The sequence below is a fragment of the Elgaria multicarinata genome, chromosome 1 (assembly GCF_023053635.1).
Source record: "Elgaria multicarinata webbii isolate HBS135686 ecotype San Diego chromosome 1, rElgMul1.1.pri, whole genome shotgun sequence".
In the NCBI taxonomy this organism is placed as follows: Eukaryota; Metazoa; Chordata; class Lepidosauria; order Squamata; family Anguidae; genus Elgaria; species Elgaria multicarinata.
In genome coordinates, this window is record NC_086171.1 from 50,690,208 (window position 1) to 50,705,939 (window position 15,732).

At 41.4% G+C, this 15,732-nt stretch overlaps 1 protein-coding gene and 1 non-coding gene across 4 annotated transcripts in view; both read right to left on the reverse strand.

Moving 5' to 3' along the window:
- Positions 1 to 15,732, reverse strand: part of LOC134399790 (protein adenylyltransferase SelO-like) — a 42,314-nt gene that overhangs the window by 17,014 nt on the left and 9,568 nt on the right. For 2 of the 3 annotated variants that reach the window (XM_063127894.1, XM_063127907.1), the window contains 7 exons: positions 15,294 to 15,392; positions 9,446 to 9,513; positions 7,243 to 7,330; positions 5,670 to 5,739; positions 4,903 to 4,975; positions 2,652 to 2,735; positions 1,564 to 1,693 (listed from right to left, as the gene is read on the reverse strand). In XM_063127894.1, the coding sequence (XP_062983964.1) occupies positions 1,564 to 1,693; positions 2,652 to 2,735; positions 4,903 to 4,975; positions 5,670 to 5,739; positions 7,243 to 7,330; positions 9,446 to 9,513; positions 15,294 to 15,392 (612 nt within the window). The remainder of the gene's footprint in view (positions 1 to 1,563; positions 1,694 to 2,651; positions 2,736 to 4,902; positions 4,976 to 5,669; positions 5,740 to 7,242; positions 7,331 to 9,445; positions 9,514 to 15,293; positions 15,393 to 15,732) is intronic. The other variant, XM_063127902.1, reaches the window with a different exon arrangement.
- LOC134413496 (5S ribosomal RNA) lies at positions 4,468 to 4,586 on the reverse strand. The gene has a single exon (XR_010026503.1). It is a non-coding gene; the product is annotated as a 5S ribosomal RNA (ribosomal RNA).

Below are 15,732 nucleotides of genomic sequence, written 5' to 3' on the forward strand. Positions count from 1 at the left end.
CCATTCCCTTAACTTCCCAATCCTTTTCTTCCCTCTTAGTATAGTTAAACAACATCATCTCTGATTTAGACCAATTTATTTTTAACCCTGTAATTTCCTCAAATTCCCTCAACTGATATTTAATTCTTTCTAATTTTCTTAATGGATTCTTAATGGTCAATAAAGTATCATCCGCAAACATGTTTAGCTTTATTTCCCTTACCTCTCCAATTCCTTCTAATTCTTTATCCTCCCTTAGTGCCTTCGCCAAAACTTCCATAACCATTACAAAAAGGACCGGCGAGAGCGGACATCCTTGTCTTGTTCCTCTGGCTAGTCGTATCTTTTCAGTAAGTCCGTCATTTACCACCACTACCGCCGTATTTTGGGAATATAGCTGTTCTATTACATTTTTAAATTTATTTCCAAATCCCAATTTATCTATAATACTCTTTAGTGCCTGCCAGCTCACACAATCAAAAGCTTTAAAAATATCTAATGCCATAATACCTGCCTTAATATTTGCTTTTTTTATTACATTTATTACATTTAAAACTCTACCCACTAAATTATGCATATGTCTTCCTACCACAAACCCACATTGATCTGCTCCTATATATTCTGCCAAGAATTTATTTAATCGTTTGGCCATAATAGATGTAAAAATTTTAGCATCTTGATTTATTAAAGAAATAGGTCTATAAGAATCGGGATTAGTCAAATCTTTATCTGGTTTTGGGATCAGAATTATCACTGAATGTTCCCATGATTCAGGTATCTTCTCTCCTGATAATATCCTATTATAAAGTTCCATTAATTTTGGAACTAGACAATCTTTGAAGACCTTATAATATTCTGGACCCAAACCATCTGCTCCTGGTGATGCTTAGTCTTGGCTTATTCAACTATTGTCCACAAACACACCTTCCATCCCAATCCTCACTATGTGCATCCAAGTACCTACATTTGTGGCTGGATTGCTCTAACCTAAGGCATTCCATTCAGTGAAATATTCTCTAGTTTAGCAAAAAGAGCTTTTTGGGGGTGGGTTTTTTTTGTTTTTTTTTACAGAATCCCTCTCAAAAGTACAATATGCTATGTAGACACTTAAAGGACTGCAAATTGCACCTCTTATTATAGGAGGAACACTTGGCCACTTCTTTTTTCTTTCTTACACATGGAAAGAAAGTCTTTCAGGCACCTAATATATTGTGCCTTAAAAAGAAACCTTTCTTTTTGGCTCTCAAAACTACAGCTTTTCCTGAGCAGTCTTCAGCAGGAATATCTTTTTCTGCGGATGTATTAATTTCTGAGGTTTCTGTTTTGTCTTTCCAGTTTGGCTAACAGCTGGAACACCAGGACCCAGTTTATCACATTTGGCCATTATAAACATGAATTTCTACTGACCAATTTATTATTATTATTATTATTACTACTACTACTACTACTACTACTACTACTATTTTTGCAAGCAACACAATTTCTTCAAAAGAACCATCTTTCTCTTCTGCACATATGGGCATTAAAGCATGTCTCATCTCACCAGCTCTTTTAAGTGTGAAGACATTTTAAAGGATTACTTACAGCTGCTTTTGTCTGGGATCCAATAAAGGGTTTAGAGCCTGTAACAGCTTGTTCAGATTAAACATCCCAACATTTGCTTGGTTTCCTATTTTATACCGTCTTTCATCATCAGACGTGTTTGGGACGAAGTCTGAAACAAAATGGTATTTTTGTACAACGGAGTGTTCAGAATAAATAACCATCCTTAAAATTTTAAGTATGCTCATATTTCATGTTGATTCAAACTAACGAAAGTCCTTTAGGCGCTCAAATATTTTACTCAGAGTTCTCTAAACAGAAGAATATTTGTTTACCCTGGATTAGCCCAAGGTCTAATATTTGCCGGAGGAAAGAATACATTGTTAGCATACAAGTTTACAGATGGCACTGTGCTATTTTCTTATTTCAACTGCAAAGCATATTCAGATGCTTATATTACCAGTTTTTCCATGTGTTGCCAATGTTATTGGACAGAAAATAGGCTAGTAACACACAATAGATACTATTCCATAATTGTGTTGCTGTGGTGAGTTGCTCCTTGCCAAGAGGCCCCAGGTGAAGAGAGGGAGAAACTTGGCCCTTTGACTTCAGCTTGCCATTCAAAGCAGCCCAACCCATGGCAAGTATTAATTGCCAACAAGGGCCGTCCACCTTTGAGAATTGCTTTCACACTAAGCCCTTGTTTTCCAGGTCCTAGTGTGCTTTTCTTTTGTACTATCACCATACAGTAGGTACCATGCATCCCTTTAGAGGAATAACACAGTTTAAAGAATATAGCCACAAAGGTATTTTGTTATGGCTTGTGGATCTAATAGGTAGATATTAGGTTGGATCCAAAGCAAATTACTTGCATGTAGGTCCCATTAAAATCAATGGGACTTCAGTTATTTGGGATTAACTTTTCACATGCATTTTCAGTAGGCCCTACATCTCCTGCTTGCAATGGCTGAAAGATCCTTCATCAGCTCAGTTCTAAGCCAATCTCTGTGCATTATGCAAACTAAGTGCATGCATCTAGATATAGCCAATTTGCACAATTTATTTAGGATTTAATTCTTTATATCTTGTGGCCGGGGGGTGGGAGGAGATTTTGCATTTCCCATACTCACCTGGATCATAAGAATCCATAAACCCAAAAGGACCATAATCTATGGTTATGGATAACAGGCTGAAATTATCTGTATTACACACACCTAAAATTAAAAACAAAACAAAACATTATCATCAAACCTGCATAGCATCATATTCTAGAAAGCATTGATTTCACAGAAATATCTAACAGGTTTCTCTAGGGGGTGACAGTCTAGAAACCAGGCCCAATCTGTCATTTGATAACTAAGAGGAAGTTTACGAGAACAGTATCAGCCTTTATCTTTGATATATCATCTACTATCTGTCATAGGACACAGCTAGACCTACAGGTCTAGCGCGATGGAGGGGTGAGGATCTCACGAAGTTATGATTGCAAGATTGTCCCCCTCTGTTTACACATGGCGCGCGACATCCAGGAAGAAAGAGGACACTGCGCCTGCCATTTTGGTGGGGGTTTTTTAATGAAGGAGCGCACGAGCGCCAAAATATGAGGGTTTTTGAAAACAAAATAAATTTCCCCGCTACCCCCACCCCACCCTACTCGCAAGGAGCTGGGACAAACCGTGACGTGTGCCCACTTTCCGCGGTCTCGGGATCATACTGAGACCGTGGAAAAAGTGTGCTTAAAGGGTAGGGTGAAATCTCGGGGAAAGGGAGAGATCATCCCTCCCTGCTCCCGGGATGCCCTGTGCATCATGTGGGCGCACAGGCACGATCCCGGGATGATTCCCCGGGATAAATCCTCGTCTACCTATGGCCGTAGAGACCATAAACAGATTAAAATAGGAAGGGGGCAACAGACTTCCAGTGCTTGCTTTTCCAGGTGGGGGAGGAGGCATATACGTACATGCCCAAAGTGAGATTTCCTTCCTTCCTAACCAAAGAGATGCTTCCTCCTCCTCCTCTTCTCCCAACGCAGTTTGGAAAGGAAGAAGATAGGTAGCTGTGGAAAGATCCACTGAGGAGTCCTGGATAGCTGTTATCCAGCATCAGGAACTGCTCAGCCTTCACAGATGTCTTTGGAAAACATACAGTGGTGATGAAGAACTCAGAGCACTGTCACAGAAACCAGAACAAAGCCATCCTTTTTTGGTCCGTGGAATAATTTGAATTTTAAGACAGAGAGGAATGCATAATATCATGACATCATAGCACAAGTGTTACTCCATAATACCAGTGAGAGAGGAAGACTTCATTAGAGGTCTGCTGGTTTTGGCAGCAGCTTTGGATCTCCTGTAATGTTCAGTTCTATGCTGAGCAAGCAATAACGTTTTTTCAATGCACCTGAGCTGAGGCACTATCCCCCTTTTTCCTAACAAATATTTTTACTGGTAGAAAGGACTGTTTGTTTAAAAAAGATAGCTATAGTTTGTTGCATTTTCCTTAATCATGGACTAACTTAGGTTGGATTCTCCCCATACTATTGATTTATTTAGATTTATTAACCCAATCCATGTAAGTCTAGGATATTCACATAACACAGCCTTTTCCAACCTGGCGCCCTCCAATTGTGTTGGACTACAACTACCATCATCCTGTCAGTTATCCTTGCTGTGGGTAGATGGGAGTTGTAGTCCAAGACATCTAAAGGGTGCCAGGTTTGAGAAAAATGACATGGAGTGAGGGTTCACACTATGCTAAGACACCCTGTGAATAAGCCACCACGGGTTGATTGTTCGCTTGCTAACCTGACAGATATCCCCCCTCGGTCCCTCTGTCAGCAATGGCATATATCCCAGGCACCTTCGTGGCAGAACTCCTCATTTCCTCATTCCCTACCTCACTTTTTGCTGCTCTGGCTGGCCACCTCTTTGGCCATTCCTTTTTTTTTTTAGCCTACAGCACCCGGTATTCCCAGGCGGTCTCCCATCCAGGTACTAACCAGGCCTGACCCTGCTTAGCTTCCGAGATCAGACGAGATCGGGCGTGTTCAAGGTAGTATGGCCATAGGCCTCTTTGGCCATTCCTGACACCCACGAAGAAGTCACTCTGCTGGGTTTTGACACCACAAGGACCCACCATGGATGATCAGCCATGGTGGGTTGTTGTGTTGTGTGAACCAGGTCAATGAGTCATTTCAGCCATGAAGACCCTTCCCCACACCATACTCCACACACACTAAATAGGCTTTAGTAATGAGATGTGACAGGATGCAGGCTTTCTGGGGGAGACTACACCCTATTTGTAGATCACATCAACTTTTAACAGAATCCAAATATTTTTACACCCTTCAGATTCAAAAATACAATACCAAAAAAACTGTCTCACCATGAGCGAAGCCTACTGACATCCACAAGGCAATCAAATTTGCAGTCTCAGATACTACTCTGGAGAAAAAGACCTGCAATCAAACACAGTTTTATCTTCCAGTTTCAGAGCAAAAATAGGCAAGGCGCAACACTGGCAAACGTACAATACATTTTACAACCACAACCTGAAAATTAGAAGACTGAATTTAGGAACAAGCTAGACATAAAGTGGGAGCTCCATGATCAGGCTTTTCCATGATTTGTTTTGTGGTTAAACAATAAATAAAACTAATTAGCAGACCTTCATATCATTCCTGTATATTTTTCCTTGCAAAGCTAATAGCTGCTAGGAAGGGGGATAGGTAAATTGGAGGAAATAGTGCAGGGGGGAAAGGGTTAAAACTCTTTCCCTAGTTCTCAAAGAAATGAACAGGGACTGCTAATTAGGTACAAACAAGCAAACGAAAAGAGATGCTCATTACTCATCTCCCAAATCAGGGGGCTCATAGACTGTAAGCCTCTTGGGTAAAGATGGTGTCACTTCTGTGTTGTTTATAGGTTGCTAGTAGTAGTAGTAGTAGTAGTAGTAGTAGTAGTAAACTAGATAGTGTATACTACATTGCATAACCTTTTTAACTGGAAGAGGAGAAGGAGAGAGAGGAATTTTAGAACTGATACTCAGAAAATGATGGATTATAGACTATATATTGTTCTTTCTGTAGTATATTATACATGTATAAGCCAGTTATAAGAATATTTATGGAAACACAAAGTCTTATAACTTACCAGATATCTATTTGAATCATTCATATTTATGAATGGAAAGTGCTCATCTATGACAAAGTCTAGCAGCCCCCTGCATCACAAATGAAAAGTCTTTTTTTCCATCAAAGACATTTTTGAAACAACACTGAAGATATTGTTCAGTCTTAAGATTGCACCAGATAGGCAAAAGATTCAATTTTAGATTCCTATGCCTTCCTTAGAAAGTTAAATTGGGCTGTAGGAAATATACATTCTTTGATCAAGAAGTATTGTGTTCACAGCTAAATTGTAAAATAAATCCATATTAAGTCTTTACCACATGCAGGCTTTTCAAATTCTCTTATTTGGATGAATCACTTAAGTGAATCATAGAATAGTAGAGTTGGAAGGGGCCTAAAAGGCCATTGAGTCCAACCCCCCGCTCAATGCAGGAATCCACCTTAAAGCATCTCTGACAGATGGTTGTCCAGCTGCCTCTTGAATGCCTCTAGTGTGGGAGAGCCCACAACCTCCCTAGGTAACTGGTTCCATTGTCATACTGCTCTAACAGTCTAAAAGGGGAAATAACCATTTGTTCCTCATGAATATAAAACTGTAGGTCCTCTGTAGTCCAAAAAAGTAGTGCTAGTACCTAAATATGTTGACATGTTTCCAGTCCCTGTAGTAGAGGGCTGGAATTTGAAAATCTGATCTCGGCTCTTGGAAATTTAACATTTTTCCGGTCCTCTACATTTGCATCCACATATAAATATAAATGTAAGTTACATAAAATATGGTCAAGACCAAAGAACTGCTCAGCCAGTTCTACTATGCCAAGGATGCTCTGGATTTGTGTTTCTGAAATGTGTTTGTGTTTCATGACAAATGATGTTTGAAACTGAAGGGAGTAGTAAAAGCATTCTGTGAAATGGAATGGTGGGGTATTTATTCAAAGAAAAAAATAGCCCAAAATCCCAGTGCATGAGCACAAGCCATTTTAGCATCTCATCACAAATACTGACAATAGTAATGATTTAAGAATGTGTACAACAATTTGCAGGAGTTCTTTATAACTTATGAAAATGGTTTAAACTTTAAAGCAAGGGTTTTTTAATTTATATTCCTTTCCATTTTGGTAGCTCATATATGTGATATACATTCTTGATTCACTTTGTAAATCTTTGTGCTTGCAGGGAAAATGTGTCAAGCTGTTAATATTTATAATGTACTGACATCCAGAAACTTCCTAAGTCCATAGGACTAATTTTGCAAATGCTTAGCTCAAACATGACTCATGGCAAACATAATATCAATCCTATGCAATGATTTTTGAAAGGAAAAATATTCCCCAAGATTATTTCTCACAATAAATAGGCATTATTACTTGTGGCATGAGAAAACTACAAAGACATTTCATAAGAACATAAGAAGAGCCATGCTGGATCAGACCAAGGGTCCATCTAGTCCAGAATTCTGCTCACACAATGGTCAACCAGCTGTTGACTAGGAACCTATAAGCAGGACATGTATAAAAGTAGCCTTTTGGACCCCAGCTGTGATATTATGTTGTCTGGATATAAAAACAGATGTAATGAATTAAGACTTTAATTCTAACCTTAACAAATCCAGTTCTCCGGAATGGGCTAATATTTCTAACGATCCTATTCGAAACCATGATTTGGCAGCACGTAAGACTATTGCACCTGAAACGCAAGTGTATGCAAGTTAGTAAATAAAAATACACTTGTGATCCAGAATTGTGTGTGTGCTTCTATGGGCACACAGAACTCTGTGCTTAGAGACTCCCCCATTCACTTCAATGGAGGGAGCAAATCTTCATGGGGAATGAAATATATATGTAAACTTATTTCCTCCATTGATAGGAACAGAATCCTTGTGGGGAAGAAAGCCCTTTCAAGAACTTACTGCATCAATGCTATGATTGCTTTCATTCAGTTAATCTAGAAATGAGATGTCAATATTTCGGTATTATTCAGTGACTGAAGGCATGGTTTATGTTTCTGGAATGCCCACAATAAATGAGCAAATTATCTTATTAAAAAGGGATTAGACAAATCTATGTATATAGGTCTGTTGATGGCTATTAGCCACAATTGCAATATTGAACTTCAGAAGCAGTAGGCTGCTAGATATCAGATGCTGGTTGGCTAGTGTGGAACTGAATAGACCTTTGCCTTGATACAACAGGGCTTTTCTTAGGTTCTTCTCGAGCTCCTCAGCTTGGTGTCCCTACATCTGCCACCTAAATGTTTTTTAGGGTAATTAATGCTGTTCTCTTACATTATCACCCTAAAAAACTTTCAGGTAGCATATGTAGGGACATCAAGCTGAGGAGCTAGGAAAAAGAATAGCTACAGTTATCCATGCTCTGACAACCTCTCGTTTGGATTACTGCAATGCGTTATACGTGGGGCTGCCTTTGAAAACGGTCCGGAAGCTTCAGCTGGTACAAAACAGGGCAGCCCGTTTACTAACAGGGACTGGCTGGCGAGATCACATTACGCCAGTCCTTTTACAACTTCATTGGCTGCCAGTCCAGGTCCGGGCCCGATTCAAAGTGCTGGTATTGACATTTAAAGCTCTAAACGGTTTGGGGCCAGGTTATTTGAAGGAACGCCTCCTCCCATATGTACCTACCTGGACCTTAAGATCATCCACAGGGGCCCTTCTCCGTGAGCCCCTGCCAAAGGAAGTGAGGCAGGTGGCTACTAGGAGGAGGGCTTTCTCCGCTGTGTCACCCCGGTTGTGGAATGAGCTCCCCAGAGAGGTCTGCCTGGCGCCTACACTGTACTCCTTTTGTCGCCAGCTGAAGACCTTTTTATTCACTCAATATTTTAACACTTAATTTTAACTTAAATTTAAATTTTACTGTTTTAACTCTGTATTTTAACCTTATACCAATTTTGCTGCGTGGTTTTATCCTGATTGTGCTTTTTATACTGTATTTTGTATTTGTGCTTTTAACCTGTTGGTTGTTTTATCATGGTTTTAATTTTTGTGAACCGCCCAGAGAGCTTCGGCTATTGGGCGGTATAAAAATGTAATAAATAAATAAATAATAAAATAAATAGAAGAAACTACAAAATAAAATAGCTAAAACGCATGAAATAGAAGATAAGCAAATTGAAAATAGTTCAGAAAAAACCCTAATAAAATACCATATAAGGATATAATAAAGAAAAACTGTACAATAGTATAAACTTACAACTGTTCAAATCCTGTCTGATATGTCTAGATTATGCTCAGTTCTAGCTTTCAAACTCTGATTAGAATAGCATGTAAAAGGAATAGCATTTAAAAGGAAGAAAAATGCCATGCCTCTTCAGGCAGGCCTCTCCAGAGGAATTTTAGGATGTTTTAGAATGTTTTTAGGATGTTTTAACAATGTGTATTATCTTCTTAATTCAGTTTTATGTATTTTATATATACTGTTGTTCCCCGTCTCAATCAAAAGGGAGAGGTGGGTAAGAAAAATAATGATGATGATGATGATGATGATGATGATGTCTTAGTATGCTGGAAGAAAAGAAAATGTACACAATGCTCCCCCAATGTGTTATGTATCTGAAGGCACACACCAGAGATGCTGCTCTTATGGTCCCAAGGACAATCTTTTAGAACTGCCCTAACTCCAGTAAAGTCAATAGTACAGCTCCCCTGGGCTCTGAATATTTATGAACTGATTTTGATTCATGATATTTATGGTACAACAAAACAACAACCAGAATACGAGTGCACAGTTTGGGAAAAGCTAACTGGGCAGCCACAGTATTACAAAAGAGTAATTCAGCAGTTACCTCTTTCCTTCTTAACATTCCCGTTGTAGAACCGGTCTCTCCACACATCATCGTCACTTACAACCAAGCTGTGCCAAAAGAGGAATTTACACGAAGCAGGTTAAAGTTGTTTCAGGGCTGTGTACTAGAAAGTGGATTCATCCAAAATTTCAGAGGGGGTGGGATGCCAAATTCAAACACAATAAGCCTAATGTTACAATATTGGGTACTAATAGATCGAAGGACAATCTATCAGAAAGCAAGCCTAGAAGAACAGCAGCAGGGTGAGGCAGGAAAGAAGGGCTGTCTCCAGGACCTCTGCTCATTTCTTACATTTCAGTCAGGCTTCCCACTTTCAGGGATGCTAGAAACCGATCTGGCTTCTAATTACTTCCTGCTTAACAGGTAAATCTGTCTAGGAAATGGCCACAGACAAAGGTATGACAGTACATGAAGACAGAGCATTTCCTTCCCAGAGTAAAAGGCTGAGGTATGGTAAGAGTGAGACAGCACGCTCAGTCTGACCATTTCAGGGAGGAACTACATGTTACGTGGAAAGATGTTTATTTCCCTAGAGATGGGAAGTGATGAGTTTCAGTAGCGGAGAGAACGCCCAACTCCTCTCCACCCCTACGGTTTCAGAGGCATGTCTGCAAATGTCAATACATATCTGGAACTCCATGGTTGTGGTGGGAAGCTAGAAGCAATCATAAGCCTCAATGTAAACTGCCCAGAGAGCTTCAGCTATGGGGCGGTATATAAATGTAATAAATCAAATCAAATTAAATCAAATCAAGCAACCTCTGCCTCTCCTCCAAACTGGTCCCTCCTAAAGCTACATCGCTCTAATATAAGCAGCCGTCAGAGATAAGAATGGGGATTTCCTGCTCACTGTAGAAACCCTCCTTTCTTTATTCCTTTTCTGGTCCTTCTTTCTGTGGTCTTTTCCTGTAGTGGAAAAGTGGCTGAAGGCCACACAACATGCAGGTGAGGGCTGCATGGAGCCCATGGGTTCTGCACCACAGATGCAGTTCCTCAGTCCTTAGCATTATCCCGTCGTATCAGGGCACAGCTGCAGTTAGATGAAAACCATGTTGCTGCAAAGTAATTTTGCAGCAGTTTTACCCACCCTGCTCTGCCTTCTCAGCGCTGGTCAGAAAGAATAACAATCTGACCATGAGGCCAAATAAACTAGGAAGTCACAGGCAGGGAAGCTTAATGTGCAAGCTCTCCTGCAGCTGCTAGTTATTTGGCCTGAAAGAACTCTGATATGAAGAGAAATGGAGAGACTGCAAACCCCTAAATAACTCCACATTAACTAACTGTGCAGCAGCAACAAGCATCACTTTACCAGGAACCCAGCCAGATGGCTGTTGTTCAAGAAGACTCGGTTGGCTTATCAAGCAGATCTGTACAGAGAATTCCTGCCAAAGTGGGAGAGGCAACAACCACTGGCTTATATCATGACCACCATTTAGTAGACCCATGAAGAGACCTAGGATGACTTCCAATCACTGACGCACCACTAAAACAGACATATTATGTACACGTGCTCTATGGTTGACGGAACCAGAAATATTACAGTTTAGTGGATTAGCAGCAACTGTGTTCATCTGAAAATGTGGAGTCTTTCTGGTCCCAGTTTTATCAGGGGTTTTAAAAACTTGAAACAATGATCGATCTGGGCATCAGACTTTTATCTCCATTGGAGGAATAACCAAATTAGACAGTCTTTTCTTTTAAGGACAGCAGTCTGTAAAGTAAATTAAGTGTGCAATATTATGCATGTTTAGCCAGAAAAAAAAAGACAACTGGAGGGGAATGCTGAGAATTGTGGGACATTTTTCTGTCTAAACATACATAGGATTTTGCCCTAAAAAGTGCTTATTAGATGATCCTCTGTTGGAGTCTCATCAACCTTAACAAAAGGGTCAGCATAACTAACCTCTTTGGAGGATTAGCTGATGAAATGCCTTGATCAAGAAATTGGTTTTCAGGAAAGCTGAGCGAAGGAAGATAGATGCTTTTGAACTGTGGTGTTGGAGGAAAATTCTGAGAGTGCCGTGGACTGCAAGAAGATCAAACCAGTCCATACTCCAGGAAATAAAGCCAGACTGCTCACTTGAGGGAATGGTATTAAAGGCAAAACTGAAGTACTTTGGCCACATAATGAGAAGACAGGAGACCCTGGAGAAGAGGCTGATGCTAAGGAAAGTGGAAGGCAAAAGGAAGAGGGGCCGACCAAGGGCAAGATGGATGGATGATATTCTGGAGGTGACAGACTTGACCTTGGGGGAGCTAGGGGTGGCGACAGCCAACAGAAAGCTCTGGCGTGGGCTGGTCCATGAAGTCACGAAGAGTCGGAAGCGACTGAACGAATAAACAACAACATCTTTTCTTCCCACAGACACAATTTGTACAAGTATTAAAAGAAACCACTGGGAGCGGGGCTGGGGGACCTTTTCTTTGCAGAAACAAAGGCTTAATAGAAAAATCCTTAAACTCCCATGGGGATAATGCCAAAAGAATTAAGAAACTTCCCTTTATTGTTTCAAAGACTAGGGGCATGGCTAGACAAGGGTTTATCCTGGGGATCCCGGAAGCAGGGAGAGATGATCCCTCCCTTGCCCCGGGATATTGCCCTACCCGTTTTTCCTGGTTTTTCCACCGACTCGGGATGATTCATGCCCATCAAGGGAGGGCATGCCCTCCTTTTGAGCAGAAGTGCTCGTACGCTCTTCTCCGATAAAAAAAAAAAAGGCAAGCGCGATGTCCTCTTCATCCTGGGATGTTGCGCGCTGTGTGTAGACAAGGGCAAGGATCTCACGATCATAAAATTGCGAGATCATCGCCCTCCACCCCCTAGGAAAACCCTAATAAAGGATGAGGAACCGGAAAATAATTCAATTTCCCTTAAGTCAATTTATACATGCACTGGTTATAAGATTGGACTACTGTAATGTGTTCTAAGTTGGGTTTTGAAATTGACCTGAAATTTTCAGCTGGCCCTTTCAAATCCTTGTTGAGGCTGGACAATCATATCACTCCAGTTTCCAGCCCCACTGCAAACTGCTGGCTTTGAACATTTCTAACATTCTGTACACTATTCCAGAAACCAAAGTTTGTAAGTCTGAAGGTGCCAGATGAAAATATTTTTCTCATCTAGTATCACTCTGTGACTAGAGTTTCCTGCTTGGAAGACAAGCACACATACAAGTAGCTAATGGAGTAGACCCATCTGCATGCTATTCTTGGATAAATTGCATGCACTTTCCTCTCATTTGCCAAGACTCAGCAAGAACCGTGAATAAATTCTAACAGTTGAGATACAAAAGATTCCTATTGGCAACAAAAGATCCCAATTGGCAACAATTTAGCTATCAGCTGGGGTTCTTTGAGTTAAATATTTATGAAAAGAAGCTGGAAAGCTTTCCAGTGTTCTGCCTGTGTCGCTGTCTAAACCCAGCAAGGGATTCAAAACAGCATGTCAGACACAGAGGCCAACAAATCACCTGAACTCAGCAGACCTGGGACACAAAGTTCATGCTGGATATTGTCTTTGAATCGAACAACATGTCACAGCAAGGAAAGTCGTAGCATTGCTAGGTGCTTTCACGCTCATCCAGACAGTCTTGCGGATTCTGCATCATTTGCAGAGTTTAGGAGACCTTCTGTTGAAGCAAGTAAGCAGGCTTTCCAATAAGTCAGTTCCAAAGGGTACATTCAAAAAAAGGAAATGTTGCTTTCCTGATTAATGTCAGAGACATTAATCTGACTGACAGAAAAATCCACGCAAGCAATTGGAAAAGGCCTTTATGCACAATCACACACAGAGGGCTCAACTGCACCAAGCAGGATATTCCACTATGAATGCGGTATGAAAGTGGTATATAAAAAGGCAGGAGCCACACTGCTGCTTTATAGAAGTATTGAAGTGCACTGACAACTGTTGGGGCCCACTGACCCATACCATATACCGCTTTCATACCACTTTCATAGTATTATATCCTGCTTGGTGTGGCTCCTGCCTTTTATATACTGCTTTCATAGGCCATAGCTAGACAGGGCGATATCCCGGAGTGATCCCCGGGATCGTCCCCATGCGTCCACACGACGCACGGGGATCCCGGGATCAGGGAGGGATGATCCCTCCCTGGCCCCAGGATCTTGCCCTCCCCTTTAGCCCCAGTTTTTCCGTGGTCTTGTGCTGAGCCCGAGACCGCAGTACGTGTGGCCAGGCACCGCAGATTGACCCAGCTCCTCGCGATTCCTCGTGAGGAACTGGGAGCCACGCATGGGGCGCAGCGCTCCTCAGGAGCACTGTGCCCATCGGACGTAGGGGGCGGGGAAAATAAATTAAATTTTAAAAATAACTTATTTTGCACACGAGCGTTCGTTTGCTGCTGGCCCTTTAATAAAAAAATGGCAGGCACGACACCTCTCCTTCTGAGGTCATCGCGCATCACGTGTAAACAGAGGAGGGATCTCACGATAAAACACATCACGAGATCTTCCTGCCACGACACAGGCTCTGAACAACAGGCCCAGCCACGGACAGTCCCTGCTCAAGCCAAGCACCACCGCTTGATACGCCTGAGGCGAGGGACAAACACCGCGAGGGACAAGACAGAAAAATCTCTGATTGCATATATCAATAGATGCTTGTGCGCCATTTTTAAAAATGGTGGAAGGACTGTCTTTCCACCAAAATTAATGTTATTGTTGGCCTGCTCAACCTAAAAACCTATAGTTTAAAGCCAAATAACATATTCTTTGAACTCCTTGACCCTGAAAACCTATAATTTGATACCAAATACAAGATAGTTACTTCTGTGGTTGACGAAAGCTAGTGACCCAAAGAAAATTGTCCGCCATTTTGAAAATAGCCCCCTAAAAAAGTTTCGCGCAAGAATCAGAATGTCCACCCAAGAAATCATGTTAATCCAATACCTCAAGATCATGTATCAGCAGAGAAAATCTCTGGACCTCAAAAATTTTATGGGGATATATTGTGGAGACTGGATTAATTCTGCAAAAAAGCTCAAATCTCCCCTAGCAATTATTTGTATGTCCCCAGGGAGGCATGGATTCCTCTTTGAAATCAGAAATACAAGTTGACTTGGAAACATTTTCAAATCCTGTGTTTACTTAGTTAACATGAATGCAGGGGCAGGAAGAGAGGCATTTGTAAGGGGAAATAAATAGGCAGAAGGAAGAGATGCTTAATCCTTCCTTTGCACACTATTTATGCAAGGCAAATCTCGACCTCTGCAACTGCCACCCAAAGGACATTTTTTCCCAGGTTCGTTTGCTTCCAACTGCAGAATCTAGCTGGGGAAAACATGGGCTAAATTGGCTTGGAGGAGGAGAACATTTGCAGGGAAGAGTTGGCTGGTGGGGAAAGAGTCAATACTCTCCCTCCACCTCTTCTGCAAATGTCCTTCCCCATTAGCATTACAAGACAAACACAGGCTTAGGTTTGCCTTATAATGTGTGATACTGAGGTGCAAAGTTTTAACACAAGACAGACCTCTCAAAAACGCCATGGGTAGCATCCTATTGGGCAATGGGGCTTTTGCAGTTCTAGAATTAACCACTGATCTGGAAATGAGCATTTCTGCTTGTTCCTGAGGTTATTTTTTAGAAGTGCAAAAGCCCCATTGTGCAAGCAGTGGGACCTGTGAGTGCAAAGGAACCAGCAGAGGCGAAGTGGCCCCAATGGATACTGCCAATAGATAGGGACCACCAAAACAAAAGCCCACAAAATACCTACTGCAGAAGTACTTTTGTACCCTTCTCCTATTGGCTTCAGTAGAATTAAGGAAGGATAAGATCCAAGACTGGCTGGGGGAAATCATGGATAAAGTACCTAGCTGCTCTGCTGGTAGGAATTCCAAGATAATGCATGGCCTCGCTTCCCAAGAATTCTCGAACAGAAGAGTGAAGCACAGCTCTGCCGTCCCCATTCCTATGGAAAAGAAAGCAAGGAATATAAGCATTATGTCATCTTTAGGAATTAGAAAAATAAAGACTGAACTGCTCTCTGGGGCCTTAGCTAGACCTAAGGTTTATCCCGGGATCATCCTGGGGTCATCCCTGTTCATGTAAATGACACACAGGATATCCCGGGAGCAGGCAGAGACGATCCCTGGATAAACCTTAGGTCTAGCTAAGGCCTGGGTTAGCAGGAAATTATGACATACGAACACTTGAGGGATTTGATCTTTGCAAATCCCTATATGAAATTATCTGATTCGCACCTTTTGGGTCAACTGCCCATGGATTTCACACTTCTCTGAACATTTTTG